General features: G+C 54.4%; 2 protein-coding genes across 20 annotated transcripts in view; both read left to right on the top strand.

Annotated features, from left to right (window-relative positions):
* LGR6 (leucine rich repeat containing G protein-coupled receptor 6) overlaps window positions 1–18277 on the top strand; it is a 72761-nt gene extending 54484 nt beyond the window's left edge. The window contains exons 7-18 of one of the 2 annotated variants that reach the window (XM_032449289.2): window positions 7383–7451; window positions 7859–7930; window positions 8745–8816; window positions 9592–9660; window positions 10586–10657; window positions 11524–11589; window positions 11852–11923; window positions 12038–12109; window positions 12426–12551; window positions 13070–13230; window positions 14767–14847; window positions 15998–18277. In XM_032449289.2, coding sequence (XP_032305180.2) covers window positions 7383–7451; window positions 7859–7930; window positions 8745–8816; window positions 9592–9660; window positions 10586–10657; window positions 11524–11589; window positions 11852–11923; window positions 12038–12109; window positions 12426–12551; window positions 13070–13230; window positions 14767–14847; window positions 15998–17226 — 2161 coding nt within the window. In that variant the 3' untranslated portion in view covers window positions 17227–18277. The remainder of the gene's footprint in view (window positions 1–7382; window positions 7452–7858; window positions 7931–8744; window positions 8817–9591; window positions 9661–10585; window positions 10658–11523; window positions 11590–11851; window positions 11924–12037; window positions 12110–12425; window positions 12552–13069; window positions 13231–14766; window positions 14848–15997) is intronic. The other variant, XM_085526726.1, reaches the window with a different exon arrangement.
* A 726-nt stretch (window positions 18278–19003) lies between these two features.
* LOC107324630 (zinc finger CCCH domain-containing protein 11A) overlaps window positions 19004–19975 on the top strand; it is a 108283-nt gene continuing 107311 nt past the window's right edge. For 6 of the 18 annotated variants that reach the window (XM_085526730.1, XM_085526740.1, XM_085526744.1 and 3 more), the window contains exon 1: window positions 19004–19102. The gene's annotated coding sequence lies outside the window, so the exon portion shown is untranslated. Of the gene's footprint in view, window positions 19563–19975 lie in introns of all 18 variants that reach the window. The other 12 variants (XM_085526733.1, XM_085526743.1, XM_085526746.1 and 9 more) reach the window with 3 other exon arrangements.

Below are 19975 nucleotides of genomic sequence, written 5' to 3' on the forward strand. Positions count from 1 at the left end.
TGCCCTCGGTGCAGTGCTCACTCAGTGTGTTCCCAGCTCCTCACCACTCACACACAGTCCCAAAGATTCTGGAACAGCAAATGCTCCCCAAATGAGGGGCTGTATTGAGCACAGGGCTGGTTGTGTTTGTGAGGATCTGTGCAGCATCTCTCTCTGAAATACTCTTGTGTCACCTGGCAGCACCCAGAGCCACAGCCCAGGAAACATGCAGCAATGGAGCAGTCTGCACCACGACAGCTTTACCCTGCAGCCATGGGGCTGAAGCCACCCCATTCCCCTACCCCACAGCTCCTGTCCCCACTGAGCAGAGAGACCCAGGGGTTTTGCCCTTTGGGAACAGGGCTCTGCTCGAGGATTGCTCTGCTCAGGCACTCATGGACCAAACCTGAGCTTGTGAGTATCCCACGTCCCCCTCAAGTCTCTTGGAGCTGCAAGGCAGTGCTGTGGGTGAGCTCTCCTGGCACTCCTCCTGGTCCAACAGTGCTGATGGAGCACCTTAGGAAAAGACAGAGAAGGCTCTTAGCCCTGAGCTCTGATTCCCAGCCTCACACAGAGTCAGTGCTCTCTGAGGGACCTTTTGACCCTCCATGGATTCAGCACCAATTCACCCCACAACAGAACTGTCCATGTGTGGTGGCAAAGAGCAATTTGGCTGCACCAGCAGAGCTTCCAGCACCGCAGCTCCCTTGCGTGTGGGGACTGCTACGGCCTCCTGCACGTACCCTTTAATTCAGGTTATGATTACATTCTGTTGACAGCACTTAGCACATTTTCTTGGCTGGTGCCGGCAGAGCTGTGCTCTGTTACCCCGTGGGTGTTACCTCCTGGAAGGCTGCAGGAGGGATGAGCTAGTGAAGACAGAAACATCTCTGGGCTTCCTAAAATGAGTGCTTGTGGCCAAGTGCTGATTATAATCCAGGCACAATGGTTGAAGAGCTGTAGAACTTGAGAAGAAAGAATCGTTTTGGGGGAGTGCAGGAAAGCCCACAAAGCTTTAGATGCATAAACCGAAGGGAAATGTTTCTCTTCATATTCAGCTGGACAGGAAAATGTCTATTTTGGCAAATTCTGGCAAAGCTTTTGGAGAAACAGCACCCGACTGGGCTGTGGGGGAAAAGCTCATCATGGATGAACCAGGCTGCCATCTGCCAGCTGCCTGAACTGGGTGACCACGGCCTCTTTTCACCTTCTGCAGATGACACTGTCATAGAATCATAGAACCTCCAAGGCTGGAGAAGACCTCCAAGGTCATCCAGTGCAACCGTGCAGTGAAATGAAGAAGGAAGGAAAGGGACCAGGGGAAGGGTGAACAACCCTGGGTTCTCCATGCCTTGCAGCATCTGACATGGGGCTCATCAGATAGGTAATGCTGGGTGCAGTGGGCTGGCCCTCTATTTCCCCATGATGTCAATGTTCTGTAGAGTGGACCTGGAAGTGAAGGTGGGTGCACAAAGGATGGCCCAGCCCTGGGATGGAAGGGGCTGAAAGGGGCAGCAACCTGAGATGTGTCTGAGTACCTCGGTGACTTCAGAGCAATCCCCTGGAAGGGATCCCGGAGTGGATTTCTGTGTTTCAGAGCTGCCCGCAGCTCCCAGCAGCATCACGCTGCATTTCCCCTCCTGCTGGTTGCAGCCTCGCCAGCATCCCTGAAGTGAAGCACCCAGCACAAAGGGTGGCTGGAGGGGATGGAAGGGTTCCTGCACTGATCTTCCTGAGTCTTTCCCCAAAACAAGAGCAGTTCCCTGAGAACACCTGCGGGCTGAGAGCTTTGAAAAGGAGAAAGTGGTTTTCCTCCCATCAGCACTGCTTTGCCCAGGCATGGAGAGGCAGCACTGCAGCCCTGAGCACGGCTGCCAGGCAGAGGGACAAGGAGAGCTGTTGGAGCTGGGAGGGGGCAGCTGGGGCAGCATGCAGGGTCCCCCATCATTGTGTGCCCCTGCTGCTGCCCCCAGTGCCTGCTCAGGGCTCAGCTTGTAGGCAAAGGTGGCAAGGGAGAACTGCAAAGATAAAAAAGCAGGACAGGCAGTGGCTTTCCCAGAGGTGCAGCCCAGGGATGTGCACACACAGCACTGAACTGACAGCAGCACTCAGGGCTCTTCCCTGCCCTGATGCAGCAGCAGACAAAGCCCTGGCTCCTCAGACTGCCCCATCCAGGTGGGGATGTGATGGTGGATGTGGTTCTGAGTGGTCCTACAGCTCCCACCCGAGCTGACCCCACTGCTCAATGCCTCCCCATACCTGCCAGCTCCCCCCCTTGTCACATGAACCACTTGAAAGGAGTAAATCTTCATTCATTTAAAAGCCTCTTGATATATATATATGTGTGTGTACGTATATATATTTTTAATAGTGCTAATAAATTAAAACCATCTCGGGAGGGCTGGATCCCAAACTGGCTGCTGTGGGCAGTCGTGCTGCCTAGCCTTGCCTCACAGGAAAAGCTCTGACCACAGCTTTCACAGCACGCTGCCCCATTATCTGGGTAATTAGCAGAGGCTGCAAAAGGAGAGCAGAGCTGGAGCCTCCTCCAAGAGCGGCGTTTTCTATGGAAGGAGAAAAGAAAGCATTAATATAAAGTACACCTCAGGCACTGAAGGCAGGAGGAAGGAAATGGGAAATATCTCCACTGCAGTTTGTATGAGGATTGTTTAACCCTTTTAGGGCCAAAGCGTTGCTCTGCAAAACTCTGCCTTGCTCTTCTGGTGGGATTTGGCTTTGCCAACGTTTACCTCCCTGTGGATGCTTTGCTGACTGCCAGTGGAGGCAGGAGATGGAGAAGGGGGGTTTGGGAACAGGGACCGCAGCTCAGAGCTGTGTGGTTATGCAAAAGTGCATCGCCTGCTCCCATCACAGCATGGAAGGTGACTTTTCCACCCGGGCAAAGTCCGAGGTACCAGAAGCACTCACTGCTGTCTGCGTGCACAGGGATGGCCTCCATGGGCTGCCTGCTCCCAGTCTGCTGCTCCTCTCCTGAGGGCGGAGCCAACACAGGTGACCTGGGTTATGACTGTGCTGGAAGGCTCATCCCCTTCTGCTGTTCTGGACCCCTCCAGGACAGTGACCCACCCCCTCGCTGTGAAGCCTGTGCCAGTGCATCACTGCAGGGCAGAAATTCCTCCTAATACTCAGAAGCTCTGCTCCCCGTCCCATTCCTTTCTTCCAACACTAAATTGCTGCAGGGTGTGAAGGTTTGTGCCCCAAGGGGGGTGGGAAGGTTCCCATATCCTTCCTACTGGTCAGCTCAGCATCGCTCCGCTGTACCCGGCGGATCTCCCCACCCCGCTGCTCCTCGTGCGGGTCAAAGCGCGGCCGCTCTCCGCCCTCTCCTTCCCGACCCATCAGCCCCGCGGTCATCGTTTGTGTCCCACCGCCCGAGGTGGGCTGAGCTGAGTCCCCCCCGGCTCCGCTCTGCGCTCCGCTCCATTTGTCTTTCTTTAATGGTTCGTGCATAGCAGCGCCTGCGCTCCCGGGACCCCCCAGGAGATCCGGCTCTCAAAGCCTTGTTTCGACCTTGTTAAATAAATCACACGGAATTGAAAACACATTTAATTCAGTACCTTCCTCAGTTAGAGAGCAGACAGCAGCGCTGCTTGGAAGAGACACATTCTGGGCACTGCTGCGTTTTTAAATGGAGAACAGAGCTCCGGGACCGGCAGTTGCTGACATGCAATGCGGGACATACAGACGGGTCTCTGTGAGCTGGGCTCATCCTCTGTGAGCCCCACGGGATGTGCAGCACTGTGCAAGAGGTTCGGTGCTTCCAGGCTGGGCTGTCAGCACACAGCCCTGTGTGGAGCTCACTGCTCTTCTGGAAGAAATCAGGTACCAACATCACCCACAGCTCTGCTCCTTCGGGGCACCCACAAGCTTTGCCATCGCATCCGAGGTGCTTCTTGTTATCTGCTAAGATGGCCTTTCTGGACCATGTTTTCTCCCTCCAGTGTTGCCCGATGGGTGAATCCCGCCATAGGGCAGCTCTCTGGCACACTCCTGGGCACACACCTCTCAGAAGTCTCCATTTAGGGTTTGTGCTGATGTGACATGAGAGAAGCGTGGCACCAATGGCAGCTCCGTGGGCTCGGTGAGCAGCCCAGCACAGCGCTATGGCAGAACGCAGCGGGTCGGCTGGGCGCTCACCGCAGCCTCCCCGAGTCCCAATTAAATCTGTCCCATTGCAGCAGTGGTGATTACTGGAGAGCTGTCAGTTCAGGGCAGGAGGGGACGCAGCACCGCGGGCACTGGAGGCAGCGCTGGGACACAAACAGTCAGCAGTGTACTGACTCCCGCTCTTAATTGTGTGCATCTTCAGGTTTATTAGCTGCAAATTTGTGGTGTTTTGTGGCTTATGCAAGAATTTATAGTACTGCATAATTGCTTTTCTTTCTTTTTTTCTTTTCTGGCTTCCTGCTTGGAACCACTAACAGCCCCTAACAGGCAGAAAATTGACCTGAGACTCTCTCCCCTCCTCTCTTTCTGGCCCAATTTGAGGTATTAATAGTGCTGTGTGCTGTCGGCTCCAAATCAGCCCAGCACTTAGAGCCCAAAATAGCTGCGCTTTTGATGTCGATTTGCTTTCATTTCTACGTAGATGGGGCTGGTTAAGATCTTCCTGGTTAAGATCTTCCCCGTACAAAGCTGCAGGCTCACTAGAAATAACAGCAGTGCGAAGTCAGCTGCTCCGCTGTGCTCGGGCTGAGCAGATGCCCTCCAAGGGGTTTGTGTTGTGAAGTGGAGCACAGCTGAGGAAAGCAGATCTTCCACGGCCGGCTTCTGTAGGACCTGTGGGCTGTGTGACTTTGATTCCTAAGTCCAAAGACTTTGCTTCCAAATGAAGTTCTCATATTGCTTTGGGGTGAAGATGGCTGTGGGGTGTTGGTGTTCTCCAGTCCTGCAGTGCTGAAGTTGGGTCCGCTGTCCCGGACACACCACAGCCCTGAGATCCCATAAGCAGTGTGAAGTCCCGGGGCAGCCCTGAGAGCCCCACATGCCCCTGTGCTACCCCACAGCCCCCTCTGCCCATGGGCCACTGCAGTCAGTGGTGACAGTGTCACCTGGCGGCAGGTTAGGCCTTCTGCAGCCATCCCCACATCATCCCTAAGCTGGATGATGCAGAAAGGACCTGAGGGTGGGGTTGTGACCATTGAAGTGTTGTGACCAGCAAAACATTGCCAGAAAAGCTCAGATAAGCCAGGGAGAGGGAATGGACACTTGAAAGTATCCATCCAGCCCCTGAAAAGAGGCTCAGATGTCTGCAGAAGGACCCGAGGACCAAACTTTCCTATGTGAGCAGAAATGTCTGCTCCTGTGGAGCTCCTCACTGACACCACTGCTGCCCAACGTGATGGCTGGGGACCATTTCTGGGCCACTGCTTGAACTAGGGCTGGGCTTGAGCTCTGGGAAGGAAAAGGAAGAGACAGGGAAGCTGCCCTCAGGTGCTGCCCTGGGTTTAGGGCCTGGGGCGAGCTGCCCCACTGCTGGGAAGGGCTGAGGGCTGGGGAGCACTTCAGTGCTCCTCACCCAGCACCCAACCGGATGGGCTCCCCACATCCGGCACAGGGCAGTGCTAGAGGCAAGGCTGCACCCAGAGCAGGGACAGCGCTCAGGAAGACGGTAATGAGGACAGATGGGTTTATTTCCAGGCAAGGAACCTCACCACATTGAAAACCAGGAAGCACTGGCAAGAGTGAGCGTGGGCACATCACCTCTCCTCCTGGGCACAGCGGCATTGCTGGCAGCCAGGCTGCAGCAGCGTGACTACACCTGGGTGCACTTCCACTTCCCAACAAGCCCAGCACATGCCAGGAGCCGGCGGTGGCTTTTCTTCCCCAGAGGGATCTGCCGAACACAGCACTCTTTGTGTGCACCGAGCACGGCGGGGGAGGCGCGGGGATGCTGCCAGGCTGGGAGAGGTGTGTGCTCACTCAGGAAGAATGGGTCTTGTGCGTACTTGCACACACATCGAGGTACAAACAGAACGTTCATCTGCTGATGAAAGAGCAGCCTGCCTGGAAGAGACCCGGCCTGGAAAGGAAATGCATTTCTAGAGAAAGACGGGCGCAAATCTTGCAGTGTGCTGAATTACCCCAGTCAGTAGCATTGGGTACAGATCCAACACCTCTGTTTGTGAATCAGAGGTGATGTCAGTTCTGTCTCTGTTGGGCAATACTTCCCACCTGGCGGCTGCTTGCAGGCATGTTGGGTATCGCTGGAGTTTTACCATGGGAGCACCCAGCGGGCAAAGCCAAAGCAGTGACACAGAGTGACCGCCATGCAGGGATGTGGCCAATGAAACCATGGAGGGTTGAGGGGGGCTGCAAGGAGATCATAATGGAACCACTGTGCCTGGGACCAGGGGATGAGGATTACGAAGAAATCGGGCAGCAACTCATTGCTGTGTGAGTGGATGGTTATTTCTGTTCTGTAAACCACAATTCAGGTTACACGGTAATTACTTTGAGGTCCATTAAGTGTAATTATACAGTAATATCCAGGAGCCTGTAATTACTCTCCTGTTCCAGAGTATCTCCCACTTAAAACTTGGTGAGTTTCATGCAGGGAGGAAGCAGTCAGAGTTTTCAGCCCTCGGGGTCCAGGCTGTCCTGCAGGAGCCAGAGGGGTACGTGTTGGCTGGAGCTGCCCTTAGGGATCCTAGTTGCCAAGTTAGGGTAATAAACTGCACTTGTCACTATGACCACCTGTATTAAACATATTCTATTTTAACTGCTATACTACAAATTAAACTGAACCTCCAGAGCTGTCAACACCTCTTCCACATAATTTCCACATTTGGCTCATGATTTCAATGTGAAATTCATCCCAGCTGTCAGAAGAAGACCTGGTCCTTCTCAGAGCACACTCCTCATAGCCGTTCCTATCATGTCCCAGAAGCTGGGAGCTCCAGCACCCCTAAGAGAAGCACCAAGGAAGCTGCCCCCTGCTCTGCGGGTCTCTGCTCCCCGCTACAATTAGAGGGAGCCCTTCCACGGGCTGAGCTGAACCCTTCTGTGTTTCATGTTATTCATAATATCCTTTTGCGACCTGAAAAGGCAAGATGAATGGCTCCCAGCCCCAGTGCCTGGGGTGAGACCCTGGGAGGGGGGAATTGAGCACTCTGGGGATGCAAAGCAGCAGCGTGGCCTAGCTTTGGGCACCAAGAGACTTCTGGCGAAAGAATGCAGATGTCAGCAGCTGTGGCTTGGACTGGCTCTCATCCCACAGTGCTCCTCACAGAGTATGTTCCTGCAGCAGTGGCTGGATGGGCATGGTAGGAAAAGCCTTTCTTCCATGCTTAACAACCAATTTTTCATGCCTTCAAAGCACAGGTACACTCCGCTGAGTTCCTTTGGTAACACTGATGACTGTTCTCCTCTCTGTCTTTCAGGGATCTCAATTACAATGAGCTGCTGGAATTCCCGGGGGCCATTCGGACACTGGGCCGACTGCAGGAGCTGTGAGATTTCCTACTTATTCCTTTTTAGAAGTGTTCTCTGTTGGAGAGTGACCTACAAAACACTGCCTGTGCTCTCACGGGGGAGGGCACTCAGTTCGAGCCCTTCTTTTCTCTCTCTGACTCCCCACTACACACAGAGCAGCACTTCATCCCCTCAAAATCACCCGAATTAATACCCACAAAGGTAGAAGACCCAAGACAGGGCTAAGGGCAGCATACAGGGCTCTTCTGTCCCTAGAAGTGATGTTGTCCACACACTGAGCTGATGCTGCAGGCAGGACTGAGCAGTCACCTCCTATTTTATGTGCATCTTCTAAAGGGCCTCTGCCTCCAGAAGTGTTGAGGAAAGCAGGTGTCTCTGAGCCCTTCTAATGCATTAATGTCAAGATGTTTCTTTCTCCCAACAGCGGTTTTCATAACAACAACATCAAAGCTATCCCAGAGAACGCATTTGTTGGGAATCCCCTTCTCCAAACAATGTAAGAAAATTAAACGGTGTTTCCTAAATCTTTACATCCCCCGGGAAAAGGCATTTCCTTACACCTTAGGTTGGGATTTCTGACAGTTGTCAGCATGACCGCAATTTGACGTTTGTTGTATGGAGGTTAATAGAAGCTGAAATTAACTCCTGCTCAGCTACGCCTCTGCTTCTCTGCCATGGGTTCTCCTTTATCCTCAGCTGAACTCTGCTGCAGCCAGCAAGGCTGACAGCGATGAAGGAATGGGAAATGCAAGGCCATGCTGTGTGGAAGGGGATTTCCTAAGCCCTGGGTGACATCTGCCTCATGTTTAGGAGTACCAGCAGTGCAGTGGTCAGCTGGGTGAAAACAGTTCCTGCCCCAGTCAAAATAAAGCTCCCCCCCTCCTCCCCCATCTTCCCCACAGAGTGATGTGGGGATGGGACACATCTGGCATACTCATGTCCCCACTTCCCTCCATTGAGTGTGATAGGTAGGACAGATGCTGGTACTGGGGGTATGTAAGATAAGAGGTATGGTCACATGCAAGGTGTTGCACCATAGAAGGATCAATGGAGGACTTTGCCTCTTCACAGCCTGCCTGCTTCAGCAGAATCCCAAAGGATCCTTCCAGAGCACCAGGACTGGAGACCTGAGTTTAACCAATGTTCAGCCCAAAGAGGCTTCTGGCAGAGCCTGGGAAGCAGTGGTTCCTCACGGAGTAGCCAGCACTCTCTGCTCAGCTTGCAGTTTACTGCCCCAGGGCTCTTACCTGTAACTGCATCTTCTCCTGCATACACATCAGGATCTAACCAGTTGCCCATTTCCTTTGCAGACATTTTTACGACAACCCCATCCAGTTTGTTGGACAGTCTGCCTTCCAGTACTTGCCAAAGCTACACACTCTGTAAGTTCCCCAGACAGGTCCTCAAATAAGTAACACAGCCAAGGCCTGAGCCTCACAAGCAGGACACCTCCATGACCTTCTCCATGTCCTGTTTCCCAGAGGCCTCATGCCAACAGGAGGCTGTAGTCCACTCTTCTGTCCCACCCAAATAATTTGGCTGGGAAGCCAAAGGTGACAGTGCTTCCTTTGCATAGTGCTAAGCCTGCTCAGGGCCACCACTGCATGCTGGGCACCACAGCAGCAGCTCTACATCCACTGTCGGCAGCCCTGCTGCAGCACAGCAGGAGACTGGGGCAGAGGTGATCGCAGAATCACTCCTCACAAACCACAGCCAGCCTGTCACTGCAGGACACACATAGGCTGATAACATCCTTCCTCTGAATGCCCATGCATCCTCCTGCAACAAATACCCAAGCTTGGAAGGGGTGGGTAGGATGCCCTTCTTGCATTTCCCAATGGAAACTGCCTTTTTTTTTTTTTTTTTTTTTTTAAATTATTATTTAATAACACAATTTGGGTAGAAATCCTGTAGAGAATGTCAGTGGTTGGAGGAGGTCCAAGCTTGCCAAAGCTCTCTGCAGAGCAACAGTCATCCCCAGTGCAGTGCATCAGTGTCATGGGAGATGTCTGCCCACTGCCCAGCAGCAGTGGCACACAAATGGGAGCAGCACCTCAGGTTCTGGGCCTCCCATCACCACATTTGGGGATGAGGGGCAATCTGGGCCCTTAGGCAGCTGCTCCTGACCCCGTCATTTTCACCTCTTTTTCCCTGCAGGTCTCTCAACGGTGCAACAGACATCAGAGAATTCCCAGACCTAAAAGGCACCACCAGCCTAGAAGTTTTGTGAGTGGCAAATCTCTCCCTTTTACCCCGCTATTTGTGCTCTGCCCTCTTCAAGGCGGTCCAGGACAACTCTCACAGTGCTGTGCAGCTCTGCCCCTCCTGGGCACAAACCTCTCTGCTTCGTTTCATCCCTGTGGCTCCTGAAAGCAGCTTTCTTCTCCGTGAGTTGCTCTCTCGGTACTGTTGAGCATGCTCTGACCTTTTGGGGTTGTTTTCTTTTTTTTTTTTTTATTTTAATTTTTTAAATTATTATTATTATTTTTTATTATTTTCTTCTTTTCCTTCTGCATCTGTGAAGGAATGAGCCTTTGGCTGCGGTCTGTTGGGATCAGTGCCTGTCTGCCCACCCCAGGACCAGCGCCGTGCGGTGCAGCGCAGTGCTGCAGTGGGAACCTCTGCTGTGTTTGCCTCACTGGGGCTGGGGGCTGCATGCCCAGGGGAGCAGGCAGCAGCAGGACACTCTGTCTGCAGCCCCGTGGGTCTCTGTGGGGCACAGGTCTACAAGCAGTGCTGGAACAGGAGCACAGTGAGTGCCCACCCAGTCCTGGCTGTGCCTTGCTGCTGGGATCAGGGCACCCCACTGCCCCACACAAGGGATTCTGTAGCAGTGGTGGCTCTGGAGAGATCACCAGACTGGGTGGAAGGGAACTGGGACAGCAGGTTGTACAGCCAGCTGCCCCAACACAGCCGAGGACACCCCTGAGTTCAGTACCCAGCAGTGTCCCAGAGTATCTTGCATTAACCCTTACCAGACCCAGCAGCAGTGCCCATTTCGAAGGCAGTTTTTGTTTCTTTCTGGGTATCTCATTAACTCACATACGTTGTCTCTCCTGCCTCTTCTTGGGTTGGGTAGCTGGGCTTGCAGGTAGCACAGTCCTTGCACTGGTCCCACTGACACCACCTCTCCCCTCTTCTTCCCCCCCAGGACGCTGACCCGGGCAGGCATCTGCCTCCTCCCCAGAGCTGTGTGCCAGCAGCTGCCCAACCTCCGCGTCCTGTGAGTAATGTGCATTTCTCTGTCCTGTCTGCTCTTCAGAAAAGCACCATCAGAACCCGGGCTTTCCTCTTGTCCAGCTCAGGGAGAGGTCTGGCTGTGGAGAGCCACACACAACCTGTTGTCAACACCTCTTTCTCAGGCACTGACTTGACTTTTGCATGCCCTATCAGCTCAGCAAGGCTCAGAGTGATGCTGAGAGGGAGAGCATGCGCTGTCTTTAAGCTGGCACTTGATGAAACCAGCAGCACACTGAGTGCTGTGCCTGCACACCCCTCTGTTCCCGAGGTCCCCAACCTTGTCTGCAGTCAGGGACATCCTCAGGAAGTGAGTCATGAGCCAGATTTATACAAGTTCGCAGCCTGAGGGCAAGAAGGAGGTTTGCCTCTCATCAGTCTTTACACATGCAAGCTGGAAATGAAAACAAGTCTGTTCTGGGAAAGCAACAGGAGTGAATTTTGGATCACAAAAATTGGAAATGAGAAAAACAACAAAAATAAAAGAACACCATTTGTAACTTAGCAGATTGTAGCGTTTTGGCTCCAGCTGACCCTGTAGGAAGCTTAAGACATCTGAGCCAACTCGATGGACATCTTGCCACCAAAGTTTGCCCACTGCCTTTGGGACACTCAGGGCTGCAGGGCCCCGTGTGCTGTGTTTCTGTTTGCAAATTATCAGGCTGCAAACCTTCATGTTGTCAATGCCTGCCCCTCCTTGTGAGCCAGCTTTTATCGGGACACCCCACCTTGTTCCTTGTTCCTCTTTCCCCGTTAGTGACATTAATTGCACTGCTATCAGGGTTGGACACCCGCCTCCAAAGAGAGGCACTCATTCTTCATTTCTTCTCTACCTAACGTTCTATGCTGCAGAGAGCTGTCATACAACAAAATTGAAGACCTGCCCAGCTTCCACCGGTGCCAGCGGCTGGAGGAGCTGTGAGTACAGAGCTCAGGGCAATGGGGTCACACTGGTGGGAAGAGCAGCCCAGCACTGAGCTCCTGGTGCTGGGAGGGCAGAGCACTGCGCTCACTGCTAGGAATGCAGATGTGCAAATGTGGAATAGGAGCGCCTTCCTTGTGCATTGTTTGCCCCATGAAATAAAAGCAGTTTCCCAGACTCACATGACTTGCCCTATGCCAGCTGTGAGGTGTGCACGCTGCATTCAGCTGTTCCTCAGACCAGTTTCTGCTTTTCCAGTGGTCTCCAGCACAACAGAATCCATGAAATCAAAGCAGACACCTTTGTGCAGCTGACAGCCCTGCGCTCCATGTAAGCTCCACAGTGGGGATGGCCGCCCCACACTCATGTTCAGGCTGTCCCGTCCCTCCCTCCGCTCACTCTCCGGCTCTGCTCCCATCTCAGCACCTTGTCCTTCCCTTGCAGAGACCTGAGCTGGAATGACATCCATTTCATTCACCCTGATGCCTTTGTGACGCTACGCTCACTCACCAAGCTGTAAGTGGCAGTGATGTTTGTTTTTCAATGGGACCAGAGTGTCCTGTGCAGCCCAGCAGGCAGTGCCTGCACGGTGCTAGTGGGAGCAGACCGAATCATAGTGCTTCCTATTGATGTCAAAAGTGACATGGAGCTTCCAGCATACACATTAACTCATTGTTGCCCCCGTGGGCTGCAGCCCCCATCCATTAGCTCCAGCAGATCCTGAGCCCAGGCAGCACCCAGCCCCACTACAGCACTGCATTTCAGGCAGAAAGCACAAGACGGCCAGCACAGTTCCCTGGGTGCACTCCAGCTCTTTGCTTTCCTCCTGCAGGGATCTGTCAGACAACCATCTGGCAGCGCTGCCACTGGGCGGATTGGGCAGCCTGACCCACCTGAAGCTGCAGGGCAACCCAGCTCTCTCTGAGCCCTTTGCTGAGGACAGCTTTCCCAAATTAAGGTACTGTCTGTGTCCTGGGCCCCGTCCACTCTTTCCCTTCCCACTCTCTGTGCAGTCTATACTTGTTTCTATCAGTCAACCCACTTTCCTGGTTTATCCCATGCTTTCCAGGACAACAGATAGAAGATGCTCCATCTGCTGCGAACATACCTCATGTTTTACAGGCTTTAATGGGAAGGCAGCTCTGCACTCCCAGGGCAGCCCCCCCTCCACAAACCTGCACACACAGCTGGGAAGCTTGGAGCAGCTCAGGGCTCCTCTGGGGCATTCCTCCACTTACCTCACTCCTGCCTGTGAGCAGGGTTCAGTTTGTATGGGGGGGAATGAGGGAGCCTGTCACTGTGGGGTGATGTGGGTCCTCACTGTGTCCCACATGGAGTCCCTTTCAGGGAACCAAAGTTGTGCTGCAGTGCAACCACTGGATGACGGATTGGCTTCTGATGCATGAAAATTCAGCACAAAGTGCATAGCAATAGGGAACCTCAGTCACATACAAGTTCCCTTTTGTCCCTCTGCAGAGTCCTTGAGGTACCTTACGCCTACCAGTGCTGCGCCTATGGAAGCTGCGGTGGATACTTCAGAGCATCCAACCAGTGGGAGGCAGAAGGTGTGAGCCCTGAGGATGAAGATCCCCACAGGAGGGCCCTGGAGCTCTTCCCAGGTCATGCAGACAACCACTGTAAGTAGGCTGGGCGGGATGATGCTCTGCAGCACCATCAGGCTGGCAGTTTGGGTGTCACCCTGGGTTTGCAGGTTGGATGCTGCCAGCTGCAGGGATCCTCCTCCAGCTCTGTTGGCAGCTGCTGTGAATGGGCTTTGAGATGTCAGTGTGTGGGAAGAAGAGTGGATTGGGCACTTCTAAACCTTCACTGACATTCTAAGAGAAAGATCCAGCGCTCCTTGGAGGCACAGGCGTGCTCATTTCACTCTGCTGGCAGCAAGGTGGGACTCAGGCTTGGACACTGGGATTTGGGCAGCACAGAGCCTCTGAAAGGATGTCTGCTGTTATCACTGTGACACACAGAGGGCAGATCCTGAGATGGAGACAGTGAGCTCAGAGGAGTGGAGCGTGGATTGTGTGGGCACCCCAGGTCAGGGAGGTGGGAAGAAAAGGAGGTGTGTGAGGAATACAAACCCATGCAGGGTGCACGGGTGAAGCTGAACAGCATTTTCTGGAGTTCTGGAGCTGATTTTTTCTGTTCTTCAAAATATGCTTCTGCATTAACCAATAATGGATCCAGCTGTGTGTGGATATCAGAGGGGAGCTCAAAGCACACTGCTGCCACTCACAGATTCAGTACAGCCCTGTATGATCCCATTTTAAGGGAACCTCAGAATGATACAAAGAAAAGCATGAGCTCCTTTCCCTCTTCTGTAGGGAGAGTGGAAATCATGTTTCAGCACACAGCTCAGAGGCTGTATTTATCTGCTCACATAAACACAGAGGCCATCTACACTGTCTGGGTCTGCATCCCTTGATGCTGCCATCTGCCCTGCCCCCATCCTGCTTCCACTACTGACTAGTGCTGGGGCTCTTTGATGACCCGAGGATACTCTGCTGAAACACCAACCCAACCCCTCCCACAGGCACCCAGCCGGCCTCAGTCCCATGGATTCCACTTGAAACTGGAGAAGAACACCAAATGCTCACAGTCTGTGCCAGATGAGTCTCTTAGCAGCTCATAAAGGCTCACATTTTCGGATGTTAAAGCATTGGGTTTGCCTGAAATACCAAACCACAGCACTGCAAACGTGGAGTGAACACGAACATCCTTCCTCCTTTCCATTCAGTAACACATGAGCTATTTTTGATGACGAAGCTGTTGAGATACTGCTCCTTTACTTCATTTATTTATGTTTCAGCTCTTCCTTTCTGATGATCAGTAGTGGGATTTAGCTGTGCTAGATGAATCTTGTAACAGGAAGAAAAAAGTCCCCAAACATTTCTTCTCTACAAGAAAGTGACCTCATTACAAGACAATAACTCCAAAACTTTTGCTGCTTGGGATATCATAGAATCACAGAACCATGGGATGGCAGGGTTGGAAGGGTCGTTGAAGATCACAGAGCCATAAGTGGTTGGATTGCCTCCCATCAGCTCATGCTGGGAAGGTCTAAGTGGGGGGCAGGTGGTGGGAAAAGCTTCTGGCCCTCCTGGCCCCGCTGGCCCTGCTTATTCTTCTTCAAGCACTGCTTCTCTGTTGCTTTCTCACAGATGACCTCGAGGCAGATGAGATCCAGCTGGACCTTGAGGACTCGAAGCTGCACCCCTCTATCCAGTGCACGCCTAGTCCCGGTGAGCAGCCAAGGAAAGCCTTCCTTCTGAACACAGCTGCGCCCCCTTGAGCATGGATAAACTCTCAGGCCCCCACAATCCTTCCTGCAGCACCTCATGTAGAAACCACATCTGAGATCCTGGCTCACCTGAGATGTCAGGCTCTCCAGCTGAGCTCTGGCCAGGCTGGGGACCAATGAGACAGCTTCCCCCTCCTACTTGGAGGGAGCTGCCCTCTAGTGGGGAGGGGAAAAGGCACGGTGTCCCTGTCCGGTTATCAGTCTCTCACCCCTCCATCACCCACCTATATAGTCAGGCTCTGGCACTTGAAGCATGCCTGCTCCCTCTGAGCTCAGCCTGTGCTATCTCCAAGCCATTCCACACTACTGCATGACAAAACCTTCTCCTTCATCTCCCATGAAGTCCAAATCCTTCCCAGAAGCAACTCTCCTATTTCACCGTCCCTCTCTCTTTTCTCCTTTGGCAAAGTGCACCCACTACCTGTCCCCTTTTCACGCCTGCATGACTCCCCTCTCTCATTCCCTCCTTTCTCCACCTCCCCATCATTCTCTCTCCTGATATCCACCCACATTTTCTTTGCTTAGGTCCCTCTATCCCCTCCCAGACACTGCAGCTCCCTCCCTCTCTAACACTTCATCCCATCCTGGCTGTCCCTTCTGCACGGAGGTCATTCATGCCAACACAATAAAACTCAGCTCAGCCAAAGCTGTGGGTTTAGGGCAGAGCTGGCAGTGCAGAGTGGGACGCAGTGTGCTGCTGTCTCTCTCTTGTCCTGTCTCCACAACTCTAAGATCCTTGGGGCATGAGGGGAAGAGCAGCTCCTGGCAGAGTAGCCCAAATGCCGGGGAGAGCCCAGGAGCACCAGAGGGGCTGGAGACCCACAGAAATGTGGGGCATTTTGGCCATGAGCTCCTCTGGAAGAAGCTCCCCTTGATTTCAGAGCCTGAAGAGGATTCAGCATAGGGCAGGGGTGGGGCAGGAGAGTAAAAGGGCTCTCCTTTGCCATGCACAGAGTCACGGGGTTGCAATGCTGGGATCTGCCCTCTCCATTTTCCAGACATCCTGAGGAGCTGGAGCCACCACTCTGAGCAGCACCAGTGGAGCAAAGTGCTGGTCTGGGGTTATAATTTTCCGTTTTGGTATCTTTCAGGCCCCTTCAAGCCTTGTGACCACTTGTTTGAGAGCTGGATCATTCGCCTGGGCGTCTGGGTCATCGTTCTGGTCTCAGTGCTCTGCAATGGGCTGGTGGTCCTGGCTGTCTTTGCCTCTCCCAGCTACCTCTCTCCAGTTAAGTTTGTCATCGGCTCCATAGCTGGAGCCAACACGTTGAGTGGCATTTCCTGCAGCATGCTGGCTCTCGTTGATGCCCTGACCTATGGCCACTTCGCACAGTTTGGTGCCAGGTGGGAGAGTGGTACGGGCTGCAGGGTGACCGGCTTCCTGGCCGTGTTCGCCTCTGAAGCCGCCATCTTTCTGCTGACATTGGCTGCAGTGCAGTGCAGCATTTCAGTCTCCTGCGCACGGGGCTGCAGGAAAGCCCCCTCCCTTGGCAAAGTGAAGGCTGCGGCACTCGGCTGCTTCTTGCTGTCCTCCATGGCCGCGGTTTTGCCTCTGTTCTCCATCGGGGAGTATGGATCATCCCCGCTGTGCCTCCCATACCCCATCCCGGGTGGGAAACCCACCACCCTGGGCTTCACCGTGGCCTTGGCGATGATGAACGTGCTCTGCTTCCTGGTGGTCACGGTCACTTACATCCGACTGTACTGCAGCCTGCTGAAGGGTGAGTGCAGCGCCGTCTGGGACTGTGCCATGGTCAAGCACGTGGCCTGGCTGATCTTCACCAACTGCCTCCTCTACTGCCCAGTGGCCTTCCTCACCTTCTCTTCCATGCTCAACCTCTTCCTCATCACCCCGGAGGTCATAAAATCTGTCCTCCTGCTGGTTCTGCCTCTGCCCGCCTGCCTGAACCCCATACTCTACCTGCTCTTCAACCCCCACTGCAGGGATGACCTCCGCCTGCTGCGGCAGAAGGGCCGGGACAGGGGCAGCTGCCCCCAGCCCTGCAGGCTCGATGACACGGAAAAAAGCTCCTATGACTCCACACAGGCTTTGGTCAGCTTCTCTGACATCGACCACATATTCGAGACACATGAATCCCTGGGAGTGCACTCCATCATCGACAGCTACTGCTTCCCCTCCACGACGCTCCTGCCCTGCCAGCAAAGGATGGGAACTGGGGGGAGGGAGCAGGGCTGCTCCGAGCACTGCCCCTGCCTCAGTGACAGCACGGTACTGACAGCTCCAGAGAGCGGCGAGCCGACTGCCCACAGCCCCCGGGCCGCCTCCTGCCCCCCCCCGCCCTACATATCTCACGTATAGAGCTCGGAGCAGCCGTGCCCACAGCGTGGAGAGCCAGCCCGGGGCTGGACGGCCAGCAAGGTGCCAGCGGGCTGCTCCACCTCCAGCACCAGCACGACCCGTCTACCCTCACCCCCACACACACGCTGCCGGTTGCCAAGGTCCTGGAAGGACATACTCTAGACTGGCCATGGGAGGAGACCACATTTCCCTGCTAGGAACTGCGTGGGAGGGAGCCCACCGGCGCAGGGAGACCCTCCTCCTCATCGGCAGCAAAACCCAGCCCTAAGGACAGCTTGGTAGCACAAGGCAGTGCTCTGAAGCAGAGACACGTGGAAGCAGCCAGCTGCAATAACATGGTCACCCATAGGTGGTGGTATCCCCTGGTCCCTGCAGTTCCCTGCAAGTGGGCTTGTGTGCCCTTCCCAACACCTGCTGCAAAGGCAGTGCCCACTCCTTCAACCAAAACCTGGGGCTGGGAATGTTACTGCTCTTTCAATGGGTCTGACCCCCAAAACAGCCAAATCCAAACACCTCCCCCAAGAAACCCATGTGCTTTGCCTGTGGTCACCTGGCCAGGGTGCCCGGGGGGAACATGGGCCTCCCCCCACCCACAGCGCTCTCCACCTTCCCACCTCCTGCCCAGAGCTGCCAGATTCCAATGGCAACAGTGGGGATAGGGTCTGACTCATCCCCTGCCCTCAAACTCACCATGTAACAAGCTCTCACTTCAGGAGCACACGTCCCCCCCACAGAACAGCCCATGCTGGGGCTGTGCTGTCCCCCCTCTTGTGAGGACAGCTCACGTAGAAGAGAACAGAAATCAGTTTTGTGGGATGGCAGTGTCAGGAGGACACAGGCTACTACAAATGGTCCCAACTTCTCTCCCCATGGCTCAGGGATCTCCCAGATCCATTCTCCCCATCACAACACTCCCCACCCCCACTGGCCAGCACCCACGGTCAGACCCGGGCAAAGCTTTGGTCCTGCTGGTGTTACCACAGCTGTATCAGCCATCCATCCCTGTAAGATAATAAAGGAGCCCCGCTGCTGACCAGTGGCTGCTTTCTGACCTCTTGCGTTGTGTCCTGTTGGTTTGCCCCGCCTCCCCGCTGGGGAAAAGTCTTTATTGTGCGTTGTTATTGTTTGTTCGGTTGTTTTTTGTTGGTTTTTTTTTTTTTCACCTGATGCATTTCTTTCCAATTGAATCCATCCATTAAAATAACCGGATCGTTTCCCTCTTCCCCTTCCTCCCCTTATTCATATTTCGGTAGTTTTTTGGTAGGGGTGAAATCTAAAAGCAAGAGAACATCGTCCCCTTCTGGACGCAGCCAGGAACGGCAGCGAGGCAGGACGGGACTCAACCCAGCCCTCCCTGCCACCAGGCCGCAGCATCCCCCAACGCCCATTAAACGTAAAGGGAGAGCTGACCTGATGTTGAGCTTCTGCATATGGGAAAAGGGGATCCTTCGGGATTTGACGATATTATTGAAGACGCAGCCGCAAATATCTGTGTGAATGTTTATAACTTTGATACCCAACAACTCGCACATCGCTCTCGCACTAAGACCCGCAACTACCACAGAGGAAGCAGGAACGGGCTGAAGCGGAAATGAGAGGCCGCCCCCCCCCACACACTTCCGGCGCGAGGCTGCGGTGGGCGGGGCCTTTCTCACTCTGCGCCTGCGCACAGCGCCGCCGTTCGCTCTAGCGGGCGGAAACGGATGTAACTGAAGCCGCCATCTTGGGTACGGGGGTGTTGGGTGCCCGTATGTTGGGCGCCATCTTTGAGGCTGGCAGTAGGGGAAAGGCGACGGCCCGAGCGGCGGCCCCAGCGGAGCGGGGAGATAGAGCGGCGGCCGCGGTCCCTGGGGTTCGGTAAAGTCGCTGCTCGCCGGTAACTATAGCCGCTCGTAGACCGCAGGGGGCAGGGGAAAGGCCTCTGCCCGGCACGGGTCCCTTCCACTCCCGTCGGGGGAAGCAGGCCGCATCCCGGCGGGTGCCGGCCGGGCCGCGGCCCCGACCCCGACCCCGATCCCTCCCGCGCGAGCGCCCTTCGCCGCCGGGCCTGACCCCCCCGGGCGGTGCGTTGCGTTGCGGTGGGTTGCGTTTTTCCTCGGCCCCTCTGGATCTCGTGGGACAAGCAGCTTTTCCCTGCCCCAGCTCAGGCCCCGGCTCCTCTCGGTCCCGCCGTGCGGTGCTCCTCGCCCTGCCCTTCCCCCGCTCGTCGCAGTTTCCCCGCGGCCCCAGAGAGGGCTAGAGTCGTTACGGGGGGGCGTTGATTAGACTGGAAATACCACCGCTGGTCCCTTCGGAGTTACAACTTAGTGCCTTCCTTGTGTAGCAGTGCCTCTAGGGTATGTGCCGTGGTTGAGAAATCGCTCCTGTTTCCCCCATAGAGCTTCAGGGTCTGACTAACTGCGTGTACTCGGTTGTCATCTTAATTTCTCCTTTAGTTTGCTCAAAACAACACAGTTGGGTGACTTTTGTCTTTGTTTCTTAAGAATTGGGATTAGAAGATGCCTGTTTCCTCTGGTTACGGTGAAGGCACAGGAATGATATGTGAGGTGACATGGTCGGAACCATCGCAGGGGTGGGAATGTTTGGCCCAATGCTCCTTAGCAGACCTGTGCGCTGAGTCAGCTCTGGGCCTTCCTTGGAAGGTGCAGCACTGTGTGTTATTTCATCCTGGAAGAACCCAAGATATTCTGAGGATAGTTGGCTTGGAAGCCCACGTCAGAACCACTGTGCTGTGTCCATTGGACACATC

Source organism: Coturnix japonica, chromosome 38, assembly GCF_054131305.1.
Source record: "Coturnix japonica strain WE chromosome 38, WE-NBRP24, whole genome shotgun sequence".
In the NCBI taxonomy this organism is placed as follows: Eukaryota; Metazoa; Chordata; class Aves; order Galliformes; family Phasianidae; genus Coturnix; species Coturnix japonica.